Here is a 12361-nt window from a genome sequence, read left to right as displayed (position 1 = left end):
CAGCAATTGGCCTCAGAGACGCTCAGAACCTACAGTCACCTAATGCCAGCTTCCTGGGGAGGTGGCCCTTCGCTTTGTTTTAGAGAGTGAGTAAGAGTTATGTGGCAGAGGGAGTTCCAGGAACAGCGCTGAATGAGCAAGGTGCAGGTGATGGGCACAGGCAGCCACAAGACTTCAGGGTGGCTGCGGCGGGCAATCCCGGTGGCTGAGTAGTGGGAGAGAAGGGTGGAGGGGTAGCCGGGGTCAGACCACGGAGGGACCTCAGAGGTCAAGGCTAGGAACAGGACCGTCTGGAATTGTGTTCCATCAGCGGGGCTGGTCTCTAGGAAAGCATCTCAGCTTTACCCTGGAGACGCACCTTCCATAATTACCTGGAGCGTGACTCATTCACTGTTCTGTTTAACTTACTGTGGGGCTGTTTCCTTAAGTCAGTAACATCTGGCTTTGAATACCTGCGATGGGAGGTAGGCTTGTGACGAGTTATACCTGGGCAGTGCCTGCTCTCCGCCTGCTGGGAGCGAGACACAGCTGTTCTGGCCTCACATGCTTCCTTAGACAGGTGTGGGGCTGTGGTCAGAGCCCAGGGTTAGGGTCTGTGATTTAGATGCTAGCTTTGCCTCCTCAACAACAAGAAATAATGATGATGTCAGTAGGTGCTACCATTGCCTGTAAGTACCAGGCGCCACGCTGAGTGCTAGCCACATCATTTCTGTGACACGAGCTCCAATCTTCCTTGACCTCAAAGGGTTGTCCCAAAAGTCAAATGATGTTTCCAGGAGGTGGAACTTGACTCCTGCCATCCTGAGAGTAGGCTGGATTGAGGGACTCGCTTCCAAAGAAGAGAGTAGGGAAACGGGAAAAATAGTAACCTGGCAGATGTTACCTTAACCAGGTGTTAAAGGTGAACATCTTCACGGATGTCATGTCAATAGCACGTTCCCCAGATCTGATGAGCCAGGAAGGTTCCCCAAATCCATAACCCCTTTCTAATTATAAGAAAACATGAGACAAACCCAGATTAAAGGACATCGTACAAGACACCTGGGTAACATTTCTCAAGACTGTCAAGGTCATGAACAATAAGAAGAGATGGAGAAATCCTCAAAGACCAGAGAGACTGGGAAGACAGGGTGATTGAAGATAATGTAGTATCTGAATTGGATCCTGAAACAGAAGGAGAACACTAATGGAAAAAAAAAAAAACCCCAAACTGGTGAAATCTGAATTAAGTCTGGAGTTTGGTTAATAGTACTGTACCAATGTTGGTTCCTAAATTGTGACAAACATATTGTGGTCATATAAGGTATTAACATGAGGGGAAGCTAGGTGAACCACGTAAGGGGGCTCTCTCTGCACTTTTCTGTAAATCTAAAGTGAAAGTACTTCCCTGGTGGCGCAGTGGTTAAGAATCCGCCTGCCAATGCTGGGGATACGGGTTCGAGCCGTGGTCCGGGAAGATCCCACATGCCACGGAGCAATTAAGCCCGAGCGCCACAACTACTGAGCCTGCGCTGTAGAGCCCACGAGCCACAACTACGGAAGCCCACGTGCTCTAGAGCCCGTGCTCCGCAACAAGAGAAGGCACCGCAATGAAGCCCGCGCACCGCAACGAAGAGTAGCCCCCGCTCACTGCAACTAGAGAAACCCCTCATGCAGCAATGAAGACCCAGCGCAGCCAAAAAAAAAAAAAAAATTAAGAAAAATTTAAAAAGTTTCGGGGAGAAAAGGGATCTGCCGCCCACTGGAGGGTTAGGGGAGTCCTCAGATAGATAGTTGTATACTCTAAGTTAGGGTATAATGCCAAAATGCAGCAAAAGATTCCACTTACAAGTCCCAGGTCTGGTCTTTTTGAAGTAACAAAACATTTAAGTTATCCCTCCTGCCTGCCTTGCACTGCATTCTACGCGTGGTAATTCGTTGCTTTATGCTAGCCACAGACAGCAATCCACAACAGTTTCATGCTTATACCAAAGAATGGAATCTGATCCTTAGTACCTGGTATTTTGCTTGTAAGTCTACTGATAAAAGATTATTGGAAGCCAGTCACAGAATCTGAAAATAAACTCTAGTCTCTCGTTTACTATTTTAGGGCTTTCATAGAAGCCAAGGACTCATTGCAAAACATTTTTGCAAGGATGACCGCTTGTATTCCATCCAGCAACAATACATTTTTGCCTGGTTTAGAATTACCGGTAGCTTATTTCAAAGCGAAGGAAAACCAACTGAGCACGTGTCTGCTGTCTCTAGAACAGCTGGCAAAAATATGGTATGAAAGTGTTTTCATCTTCCTATTACTCTAAATATTATTGTACAGAGCTATTATTAACACCGTTCTTTGGTGGGAAAACCTTAAAAATTGCCCCAAATATTGACATTAAGCGCGTCAAGCAACAGAGTGTCTTTGGTATATTAAACTTTTGGTTTTCATGTATCTGTAATTTAATTTTCCTTTAAACTATAAAATTTTGCCTTTGGTACAACTAAAAGAATTAAAAATTAATTTTATTAAACAAAAAATAGGGACTTCTCTGGCGCTCCAGTGGTTAAGACTTCCTCTTCCATTGCAGGGGGTGCGGGGTTGATCCCTGGTCGGGGAGCTAAGATCCCACATGCCTCGCGGCCAAAAAACCAAAACATAAAACAGAAGCAACATTGTAACAAATTCAATAAAAACTTTAAAAACGGTCCACATCAAAAAAAAAAGTTAAAAAAATATTAAATGGCGTCATGTGGCAGTGGATTGGTGATCAGGGGCTCAGTCTCTGAGTTCAGACCCTGCTGTGTGACCTTTGGCGAGAACTTAACTCCTCTGGGCCTCAGATTCCTCATCTGTAGAAAGGGGGAATACTAGCGCCTATCTTACAGAGTTGTGAAGATTAATGAGGAAATCTGTTTAAAGGACTTGGTGTTTGGGATATTGTATCTGCTCAGTATAGTAATGTTACTCTCTATTTGTACAAAGTCTTCTGTGATTGTAAAGTGACCTTCAGGAAACGAGTCCCTGTTGGAACCCTCATCTTCAAGGTCAGATGTGTAAGGGGTTCATTGATCTGTTGGCTACTGTAAGTCACTTCTCTGGGCCTTCCTTGCTGCTGGGAAAGCTAGCTCGGGGATCGGCAAACTTTGGCTATAAAGAGCCGTAAGGTAAATATTTTCAGCTTTGAGAACATGCTGCAAAATACTCAACCCTGCCATTATAGCGTGGATGCATTTCTGTACTGTCCGTGGCCCAGTCCCGGACCTTTGACCTCATTCTTCCTCCTGCCAACCTCCCACTTGCCCCTTGAATTTGATGCCTCAGATACAGCTCCGTGGGGCTTGATCCTGGCCCTCCAGGGAAGTCCCTGTATCCAGCAGACCTCACCCCCGACCCCCAGAAGAAGAGATTAGGAAGTCAACAGAAACAGGAAGTCACCTGCTGCTTAAAAGGACTTTAAGATGCTGAAGACTTGGCAAAGCCCAGGTGGCCTCAGCTGAAAACTGAGGCCATGTGTCAGAAAGCGGGTTGGAAATCTTCCAATGCAGAGAAAGCTCCGAAGGGGACACCCCTGAGAAGAGCAGGCAACAGTCCCACCACCAGCAAAAACAGTGCTCCGGAAAGAGGGAGGAATCAGGAAGAAGGAAGATGCCCATGTGTGGGGCCGGGCAAGGAGGAAATGCAAAACCTGTGGCTCAGGTCACAGGGAGGCACCTGCCCTGCAGGTGGAGGGACAGCTCTCATGGCACAGCCCATCCTGGGGCCAGTTCTCTACTGCACTCCGCAGTGATTCTCACTTGGGACAATCCTAGCCCCCAGGGGACACTTGGCCACATCTAGAGACATTTTTGGTTGTCATGACTCATGGGATGGGGGGGTAATAGGTATCTAGTGGGTGGAGACCAGGGATGCCGGTCAACATCCTCCAATGCACAAAATAGCTCCCCCTTCCCCCAACAAAGAATCACTAGGCCTCAAATGGCAATTGGGCCAAGGTTGAGGAACCCTGCACTAGCCTGAATTTGCAACTAACAAGCAGTTGCCGGTGCCTCTTCTCTCTCCCTTACAAAGCCCGATTTGTTTTCAAAAAGGTGATACGTTAAATCTCAGAGAAGGCCAGAGTCATCTCCCTCCAAGGCCTCTGGATCCCAGTACTTTTTCCTGAGCAGACACCATTACCCCCCAGACAGCCCCGGGAGGCAGAAAATTGCCTGTTCTGGGCTGATCACGCCTCCCCAAACCGACCCCAATTCATATGTTATAGTCCTAACCCCCCCTCAGTACATCAGAAGGTGGTCTTATTTGGAAATAGGGTCATTGCCATTTTATTTAGTTCAATGAGATCATACTACGGTAGGGTCAGCCCCTAATACAATGTGACTGACGTCCTTAGGAAAGGGGGAATTTCAGACGTAGACAGGCATACAGGGACAATGCCATGTGAAGATTATAGTTCTGCTGGCACAAGCCACCAGAATCCCAGAAGCCAGGAGAGACACCTGGGGTGGACCCTTCCCTAGCACCTTCAGAGGGAGCCTGGCCCTGCTGACACCTTGATGTCGAACTTCTTCAGAACTGTGAGACAATGCATTTCTGTGGTTTAAGCCAACCAGATGGTGTTACTTTGTTACGCAGCCCTAGCTAACGAATATACTGCCCGAGTCTGGATTTTGCCAAAGGATTTTTGCAACGACGAAAGCTGAGACTCAAAGGGAATTTGGCGGCGGCGGCGGTGGGGGGGGGGGCCCAAGCTAACCAAATGGTCCCTGCTCTTAGGGATGGATTCCTGGTGAACATCCAGGAAGCCAGGGTTGGTTCGAGCTTAGAAAGGGTGAAATAGGACGAGGATGCAAAGAGAGAAGGATACCATGAGAATGATTTAGGGGAAGTGAAGGAGAGGAAGTGGCTGCCATCCAGGGGGATGGGCTGGGCCACCAGACTTACCAGAGTTCAGAAAAGGTTTGCCACACAGCGGGCAGCTGGAGTGGCCAGAGAAGGTTCCTTGAGCCAGCTGGTGCCCGTTGACACATTCCTTCCGCTCTCGAGCATCCTGTCCTTTGTCTTTCAGAAGCACTGGGCTCTTCCCCTGTTGGGGACAGAGGTGGGCCTTAGAATGCCCTGTGCATCCAGTCTCGCCTCAAATCATAGAGATCTGGAGCCAGGGGCGCCCTGACAAGCAGCGGAAGGCAGAGGGGGATTCCCCCCCCCGCACCTCCGGCCCGGCCCCCTGACCTTCTCCTTCTGCCTGGTGACTCGACATCGGAGGGAACTCAGTCTGCGCTTCACCCTGGCACTCCTGTCACTTCTCTCCATCTTCCCCGCTCTGTCCTCGCTCCTGAGGGGCAGAAAATTTGGTGAGGAGAGCGCAGCAGACCCAGAAGGCCCTTCTGAGCCAGTCCTGCAGGTCGCTTCTGGGATCCACCTGGAATCTGTCTCCCTGAGGCCCCTTCATCCTGTTTCACCCCTGCTGTGGTCCCTAACTCTCTCCCCCCTTCTCTCACTCACTCATTCAGTGAACAAACATTTACAGAGGTTTGCAAATTTCAGGAACCTTGGGGACCAGGTTTGCGGAGGGGAAGGTGAGATGGTCTCCAACGTGAGGTCCCTTGATGGGCCCTGTCCATCTCAGTCTCCTCCCTCTGATTCATGCCCCCTTCCTATCTCCATCAGCCTAAAATCCTGCCCATTCTTCCTGTGGGATATCTGTCAAACCCGGCTTCCCTCTTCCCATCCAATGCTCCAGCCCCATCTCCTGGATGGCTGGCACACCCTCATTTAATAAATATGTATTAAGCCATTGGCAAAGAAACCCAGCCCCTGCAGAATCTAGTCCCTGGAGGGAGATTCCATACCTCCAGTCTGTACCCCTCAGTGCTCACCATCATCGCTCACCACAGAGCTGTGCTCCTTTGCTTCCCAGGTGTGATCTGGCCTCTGCTGACTACCCCCCTCCCTCCCCTCCTCCCAGCCCCACCCCGACACTGTTCCTGAGGAAGGCACTGATTTCTTTTCCCCATCCTCATTTCTTCGTATTGGTGAACTCCTACTGTTCCATCGGAATCCAGCTCAAGCTGTCACCTCCTCCAAGAAGCCCTCCTCTGCCCTCCCAGGGCATATGAGGAGCCCCCCTACCACCCCTACCGTTGCCCTGGCGGTTCCAGTGAGAGGACGGGGCCCCCAGCTCAGGGCCCACGGTAACCTCTTGTGGGAATCCAGTGGCAGCCCGCCAGCAGCTCTGCGTACTCACTCGGACAGGAACTCAAACCAGGTGAGGTTTGAGTGGGCTTCTCCGGGGCTGATGGACAAGCGAGCCCTCTCCCGGGCCCTGCAGGATCAGAGGGGACAGACACAACAGCCCTTTCTTCCTCCCGCAGATGCCCCCTCTAGTGCCCCTCTCCCTCTGGGCTCCTGTGGATAGGTGTGCCACCCGTGCCATGTCTGAGATCCCACCATCCCTCCACATGTGGGCTTGTATACATGGTCATTGCGATGGGTTTTCCAGCAGAGGGTGATAACAGGTCTTGGTCAAACAAAATCTGCATGTCAGGACGTTTTCCTAACAGATGGCAGTATTTTGGGAAAGAGGTACCTTTTCCCATTTGGACAAAGGTAGTGCATGGACTGGTGGCGGCTTGCTTCTGCATCCTGCCCTTTCCCACACCTGGGCGTCCTCCCACCTCTCCTGTCACCGTTTTCCTCCCATTTCTCCTTGTCTTCACACCATGCCTGTTCACCCCTATACCTGTCCCCCTACACCTGTCCTCCGCATCTGTCCTCACATACCTGTTGCCTCACATCTAGCCCCCTTTCCACTTACCCATGGTACTGTCGGAGTTCTTGAAGCACCTGCTGGACAATTAGCCTGCAATGGCAGATAAAAACAGCCCACAGCTGCCCCACATGACAGATATTCCCCAAGGCGAGCTGTGATTGCCTGACCCGGTCCCGGGTCCTGATGCAGCCCCTAAACTGGGTCCCCAGCCCCTCCCCATGCTGTCGAGGGGTCTGGGTCCCTCTCTGGGGAGAAGGATGGTGTGGTAGAGAAGATCGAGATTATTATAGGGGGACAGTGGCTGGTCACTTACAGACAGTGATGCTACACCCTGCCTCCCTCCTCCCTAAGCCTTGACTCCTTGGCTGTCCAGGGGGTCCCTCCCTGACCCAGAGGTGGACACTCACACATGATCTGGCTCCACGTGGTCCTTTTCCATGCACTCCAGCACCGGTGGGTCCAGGCCTGGAATCAGCCCCCACCCCAAGTGGCACAGGCGTGAAGGGGGCCCTGGGGCAGGACCAGCCCTGCATGGCGCCCCCTGAACCCACCCCTGCAGAAATGGAGACTGTCCAGATGTGGCTTGCCACTCTCGGGGAGGAGAGGTGAAAAGAGGGCAGAGAGCCAGGGATGGAAGTGTCCCCAGCGTGTCATGAGTGCTTACGACTGGCTAAACGCTTTACACTTATGCGGTCAGTGAACCCTCCAAGCGACCCTAAGGAGATACAGTAATTGTTCCATTCTCCGTGAGAAGGTTAAGAAGGCTTAGAGACTTGCTAGAAAGTGGTAGATTCTGGTTTGGCCTGTAGGTCTGTCTGACACCAGAGGGACACAAGCTCTTCAGATAGAGATTCAGAGACAAAGAAGGAGATAAAGAAAGAGACAGAGCCAGAGGGAGAAGAGGGAGCCCTGCGGGTCATTGCAGTGTTGTGTCCACCTTGGCTGGAGGATCCTGGGGGTGGGGTGGGGGGGTAGGGGTGGGGGAAGGGCAGATGATGCAGGAATCCCCCCCACCCCCTCAACATTCTGCCCAGTTCCTGTCCAGGAGACCCTAAGCCCCCTCCACCAGCCCCACCCAGGGGACCCTCCAGCAGAAACCCCCTACTCCACTTAGTTTGAATGAAGGAAACCCCCAGCCTGGGCTACCTTGAACCGCTGGAGTGGGCACTTCCAAATCCGGAAAGATTTCCAGGGAGCTGATCTCATCGAAGGACACGGGAACCGACCGTGACCTCACTCTTTTTTCGGGGCTGTCACATTCCTGCAGGGAATAAGCATCTCGCTAAGCCTGGAGACAGCCCAGGTTGCAGGCAGGCTCACTGGGTCGAGGGTCCCCAGCCTTCAGCTGCAGACAGGGGCTGCCCCCAGCCATGGGGCCTGAGCACAGCGTTGGGACTCCATAGCAGCTGAGGGCTGGAGCCATACCCTCCCCAGCCATGGGCTGCAATCCTGCCAAGGACCACCAGCTCCCCACCCCAGCTGTGGGCTGCAGCTCTGGAATTCTGAGCCACAAATTCCAGCCGTGGCCAGTAATTTCCCCCCAGGTCATGGTCATGGGCAAAGATGCCCCAGGCAGAGGCAACAGCTCCGAGCATGCATTCCCCAGTTTGGGGCTAAAATCCCAGACCTCAGACGAGCCCTCCCTACTTCCAAACTCCAGTCACAGGCAGCACCTCCTTCCAGCTGCAAAGATGAGGAGACGTGCCTCTGCTCCCCAGCCCAGGGGTGAAATTATGGCCAAGGATCCCAGCCCAGCAAAGGACCTTCAGGTCTGGGCTGCAATCTCAGGACCCAGAGCCTCCCCAGTCACGGGCTATACCTGCCATGATAAAGCAGTCCCCCCAGCTATGGGCGAGGCACTCCTTGGAACCTGCAGAGACAGTGCCTGGGCCCACAGGTGTGTTATCATCCGGGGTGGCTGCAGGTTGCACCCACCTTGTTTGGTGCCTCTGGGGGGGTTCCACCCCCAGACAGACACCCTTTGGTCCAGGCCTGCAGGCCCTCTCCTGGCAAGTTCAGAGCAAGGCTGGCCAGTGTCCGAGGGAGACAGGGCCCCTCATTTGCAGCTGAGGCTTCGAGGCTGAGCCTGGTGGAGGAAGGGAGGGAGTCGGGTCTCTTCCACCTGGTTGCTGCCCCAGCTCCAGCATGTGAAGCATGGGGGCCTGGAGGGAACCCGTGGGTAGCCCTCTGGGGGGACAGGGCACAGAGAGGGGTCCAGCTCTCCCAGTACCAGAGAGGCGGGTGGGGAGTCTAGCTGGGGGATTTGATGCTGAAGTTCCATTTGCATCGCGGGCCCACTGTTTTTTTGTGTTTGGGGTTTTTTTACCTTTTTTTTGGCCCAGCGGCATGTGGTATTAACTTAGTTCCCCGACCAGGGATCAAACCCATGCCCCTGGATTGGAAGCTCAGAGTCTTAACCACTGGACCACCAGGGAAGTCCTCCCTCCCACTGTTTTTTTTTAACACAGACTGGATTTCTATCTGGGGGGACCTGTGAGGGGTGGAGGGGGCCGCTAAAACACCCCTCTCTACTGTTTGGGGCTGCCACTGTGGTTTGTGGGTGGCACTGAGCACGCATCTGTGTTTTGATCACAAGTGCATCTGTGGCTTTGTGCACGCAAGTGCAAGTGACATGTTTATGCGTCCCTGGGTTTGAGCAGGGAGAGGATGCATGCCCGCGTGTTGAGCGTGGGCGTGTACGCCCAGGGTGCACGGGCGGGTGTGCACATCTAGGTGTGAGCCTGCCGACCGGGTTCACACAGTTCCGGTCTGGGCTGGTGCACGCTCCTTCAGCGTGTGCGTGCTTACCCATGCACACGGATTCATGTGCCCACGTGAGCTCTGTGTGCAGGCCTGCATCTCCGGAGAGGGCCTTTGGGGCTGCCTTCTGACAGTGCAGACACCTCTGGTGGCCCTTGAGCTAGATGACTGAGAGGCAGGGGGGCAGCGTAGCCTGGCCGCCCTGGGGGTGTGTCCCGGAAGGCATTGGGGGCGGGTGGGGCGGGACTGACCTCTGCCAGGTCTCAGAGCAGCTCCGCGACCTCTCCCAGCTGCGTCTTCGAAGCAGGCCCTGGGACCCTGCCAGGCTGGAGAAGGGCGAGTCTTCTCCGGATTCTTCGCTAGGGGGCCCACTGCCCCTGGCCCCCCTAGGCTGGTTTTGTGAAGGGACCTCAAGGCCCAGGTCCTGGATATACTCACTGCCCTGAAGGTCCCCCAAGTCCAGGCTGAAGTCCTCCGAGCTCTCGCCATTGCCGAGCAGCCCTGGAATTCCATCCTCCTGGAGATGGATGGGGAAAAGGCATTGACCCGAGGGCAGCAGAGGCCCCCAACTCGCAGACCCTGCCTATCCCCCTCCCATCCAACCTGGGTTCAGCGCCCATCTAGTGGCAGGTGGGGTAGAATGGGGGTGGTCCCCTCGGTGTAATGTCTAACCCAGGCCTTCAAGGCTTTATCCCCCCAAAAGGGGCCAGAAATCTGGGCTGGCAGACCTGATTCCACCTCCCTTACTGAATTTCTGTCTGATGGTCTTATGAAACAGACAAAATAACCTCTGTCCTGTCGGCTCACCCAGCTTGTTTTAAGCCCCACGTAAGATCATGCCTGTGAGCGCAATTTGTAAAAGCGCTGCACGGAGGTAAATTATCCTTGGTGCTACTGCTACTGGTGGAATTTCAGGCAGTGTCAGGGCTCGTAGTCTTTTTTTTTTTTTTGGCCGCACTGCGCGGCATGCGCTATCTTCATTCCCCGACCCGGGATCGGACCCGCACCCCCTGCAGTGGAAGCGCGGAGTCTTAACCACTGAACTACCAGGGAAGTCCCAAGAGGCTCCTAGTCTTTTCCCGGGGCTGCTTAGGGTGTGTACCCATGGGTCTCCTGTACCCTAAGTCTCCCTCCCAGGCCTAGGGGGAGGCAAGTGAGGCACTCACCTCGGACACAAAATTGTAGGGGGTGCCCCAAAACTCAGGAATAAAGAAAATCATACTTTAATATAATATTAAAAAAAAGAACTCAATACAGTGCAAAGAGTTCCGTGATGAGCAAATTATAAAAATGTTAAGACATGACAGTTTCGGACCCCGCACCTCGCTTGCCTCCCCCTATTTCCGGCCCTGCTCCGTCCTACCAGAGGGTAGCCTGGAACCTCTGCGCTCCTAAATCCCCTGCAATAACTTCCGCTCCCGGACAGCAGAAGCCTGAGCTGGTGAGCACAGTGCAAAGGGCTCCAGGGTAGGCTGCCTCCCGCTTCTGGCCCGTCTGCAGCCTCACGTCGCAACCCACCCACGAGGCATCGATGTGCCAGGCGCTGTTAGACACGGAAGATACACAGGGGTGGACGATGATTGCCACATCCACCAAAGCAGCAACCAATCTGCACCCAGAACTACATGGGTGTTAGCCCTAATCTCACAGAAGCTCCACCAGGGGGAGCTGTTGTCCCACTTTCCAGATCAGGAGACAGGCTCAGGGAGGAGAAAGGACCACACAGTCCTGGGCCACACAGTCAGTAAACCGCAGAGCCAGACCCAAACTCAGATCTGTCTGGATCCAAAGCTCTATCCTCTTTCTTACCCTTGTTACTCTTCTATTTCTTTTTCCCCTCTCTCCCTCCCAGTCATTCTATTTGTCATTTATTTACCCCCCAGACAGAGCACCTGCTTTTTCCTTTCCTTGGAGAACCTCTTCTCCCAAGCTACCCAGAGGCAGCCTGGTGAACTCCTATTCACCCGTCAAAACCCAGCTTGGGCATGCCCTCCAGGCTGCCTTCCTGACTCCTCCAGTCTAAATAAGGTGTCCCGCCTTTGGGCTGTCAGGATCTGCAGGACAGGGACTGTCCTTTTCCAGGCCTTTGTTAGCACTGTTCTCAGACAGGGTTTTGTGGGTAGGTGGGAAGTCCTCTACAAGTGCTCCAGGCAAAACCAACCCTGAGATGTGACCCCAGACATCTATGTGAGCTCAGGCAGCCCTTGATGGACTGTCCCAATTGGTGGCCTGAAGGGCCCACTGAGCAGACCTGGCCCCCTTCATGAGCTCTATAAGAGGCCCCAGGATAGGACTGTCAGATAAAATGCAGGACGCCCAGTGAAATTCCAATTTCATATAAACAACGAATTTTTTTTCTAGTGTAAGTAGATTCCAAACATTACAATATTCAAGTCTAACTGCGCATCCTTTAATTTTATCTTCTCAGTATTGCAATCCTATTTATCCCTGGACCATTTGGCCGGTCGTGGCCAGTCTTTACTAGGGGAGGGGTAACAGGAAGGTCCCTGCTAACACTTGGTGTGGGGAACTTTCAGAGAAGCAGCCAATTGAAAGTGGAAAACACCTGCCAGCCAAGAGCCACGCTCTTGGTCGGCTGCAGGTCTTGGCTTGCAGGACGCAGGTGGCAGTGTCCACACCTGCCGTGGAATGAGGGTGCAAGAGCTATGCAGGGTCTGGCTTTTTCTCTCACCTCCCCCACTTGGAGCTTTCTACAGTTTTGACACCTTCCTTCTTTTTTAAAATCGTAGTAAAGTATACATAACATAGAATTCACCATTTTAAGCATTTTAAAGTATACAACTCAGTGGCATTAAGTACATTTACACTGTTGTACAATCGTCACCACTGTC

At 52.9% G+C, this 12361-nt stretch overlaps 1 protein-coding gene across 1 annotated transcript in view; it reads right to left on the bottom strand.

Annotated features, from left to right (window-relative positions):
* The window catches only part of ARHGEF18 (Rho/Rac guanine nucleotide exchange factor 18), a 95826-nt gene that overhangs the window by 62274 nt on the left and 21191 nt on the right, over nucleotides 1–12361 (bottom strand). The window contains 8 exon segments of the mRNA XM_032628198.1: nucleotides 4922–5063; nucleotides 5210–5312; nucleotides 6225–6302; nucleotides 6795–6839; nucleotides 7157–7214; nucleotides 7896–8010; nucleotides 8685–8835; nucleotides 9761–10026. Of these exon segments, the coding sequence (XP_032484089.1) occupies nucleotides 4922–5063; nucleotides 5210–5312; nucleotides 6225–6302; nucleotides 6795–6839; nucleotides 7157–7214; nucleotides 7896–8010; nucleotides 8685–8835; nucleotides 9761–10026 (958 nt within the window).

Source organism: Phocoena sinus, chromosome 3, assembly GCF_008692025.1.
Source record: "Phocoena sinus isolate mPhoSin1 chromosome 3, mPhoSin1.pri, whole genome shotgun sequence".
Classification (NCBI taxonomy): Eukaryota; Metazoa; Chordata; class Mammalia; order Artiodactyla; family Phocoenidae; genus Phocoena; species Phocoena sinus.
The sequence above is the reverse complement of the archived record's forward strand: the minus strand, read 5'-3'. Positions and strand labels throughout refer to the sequence as shown.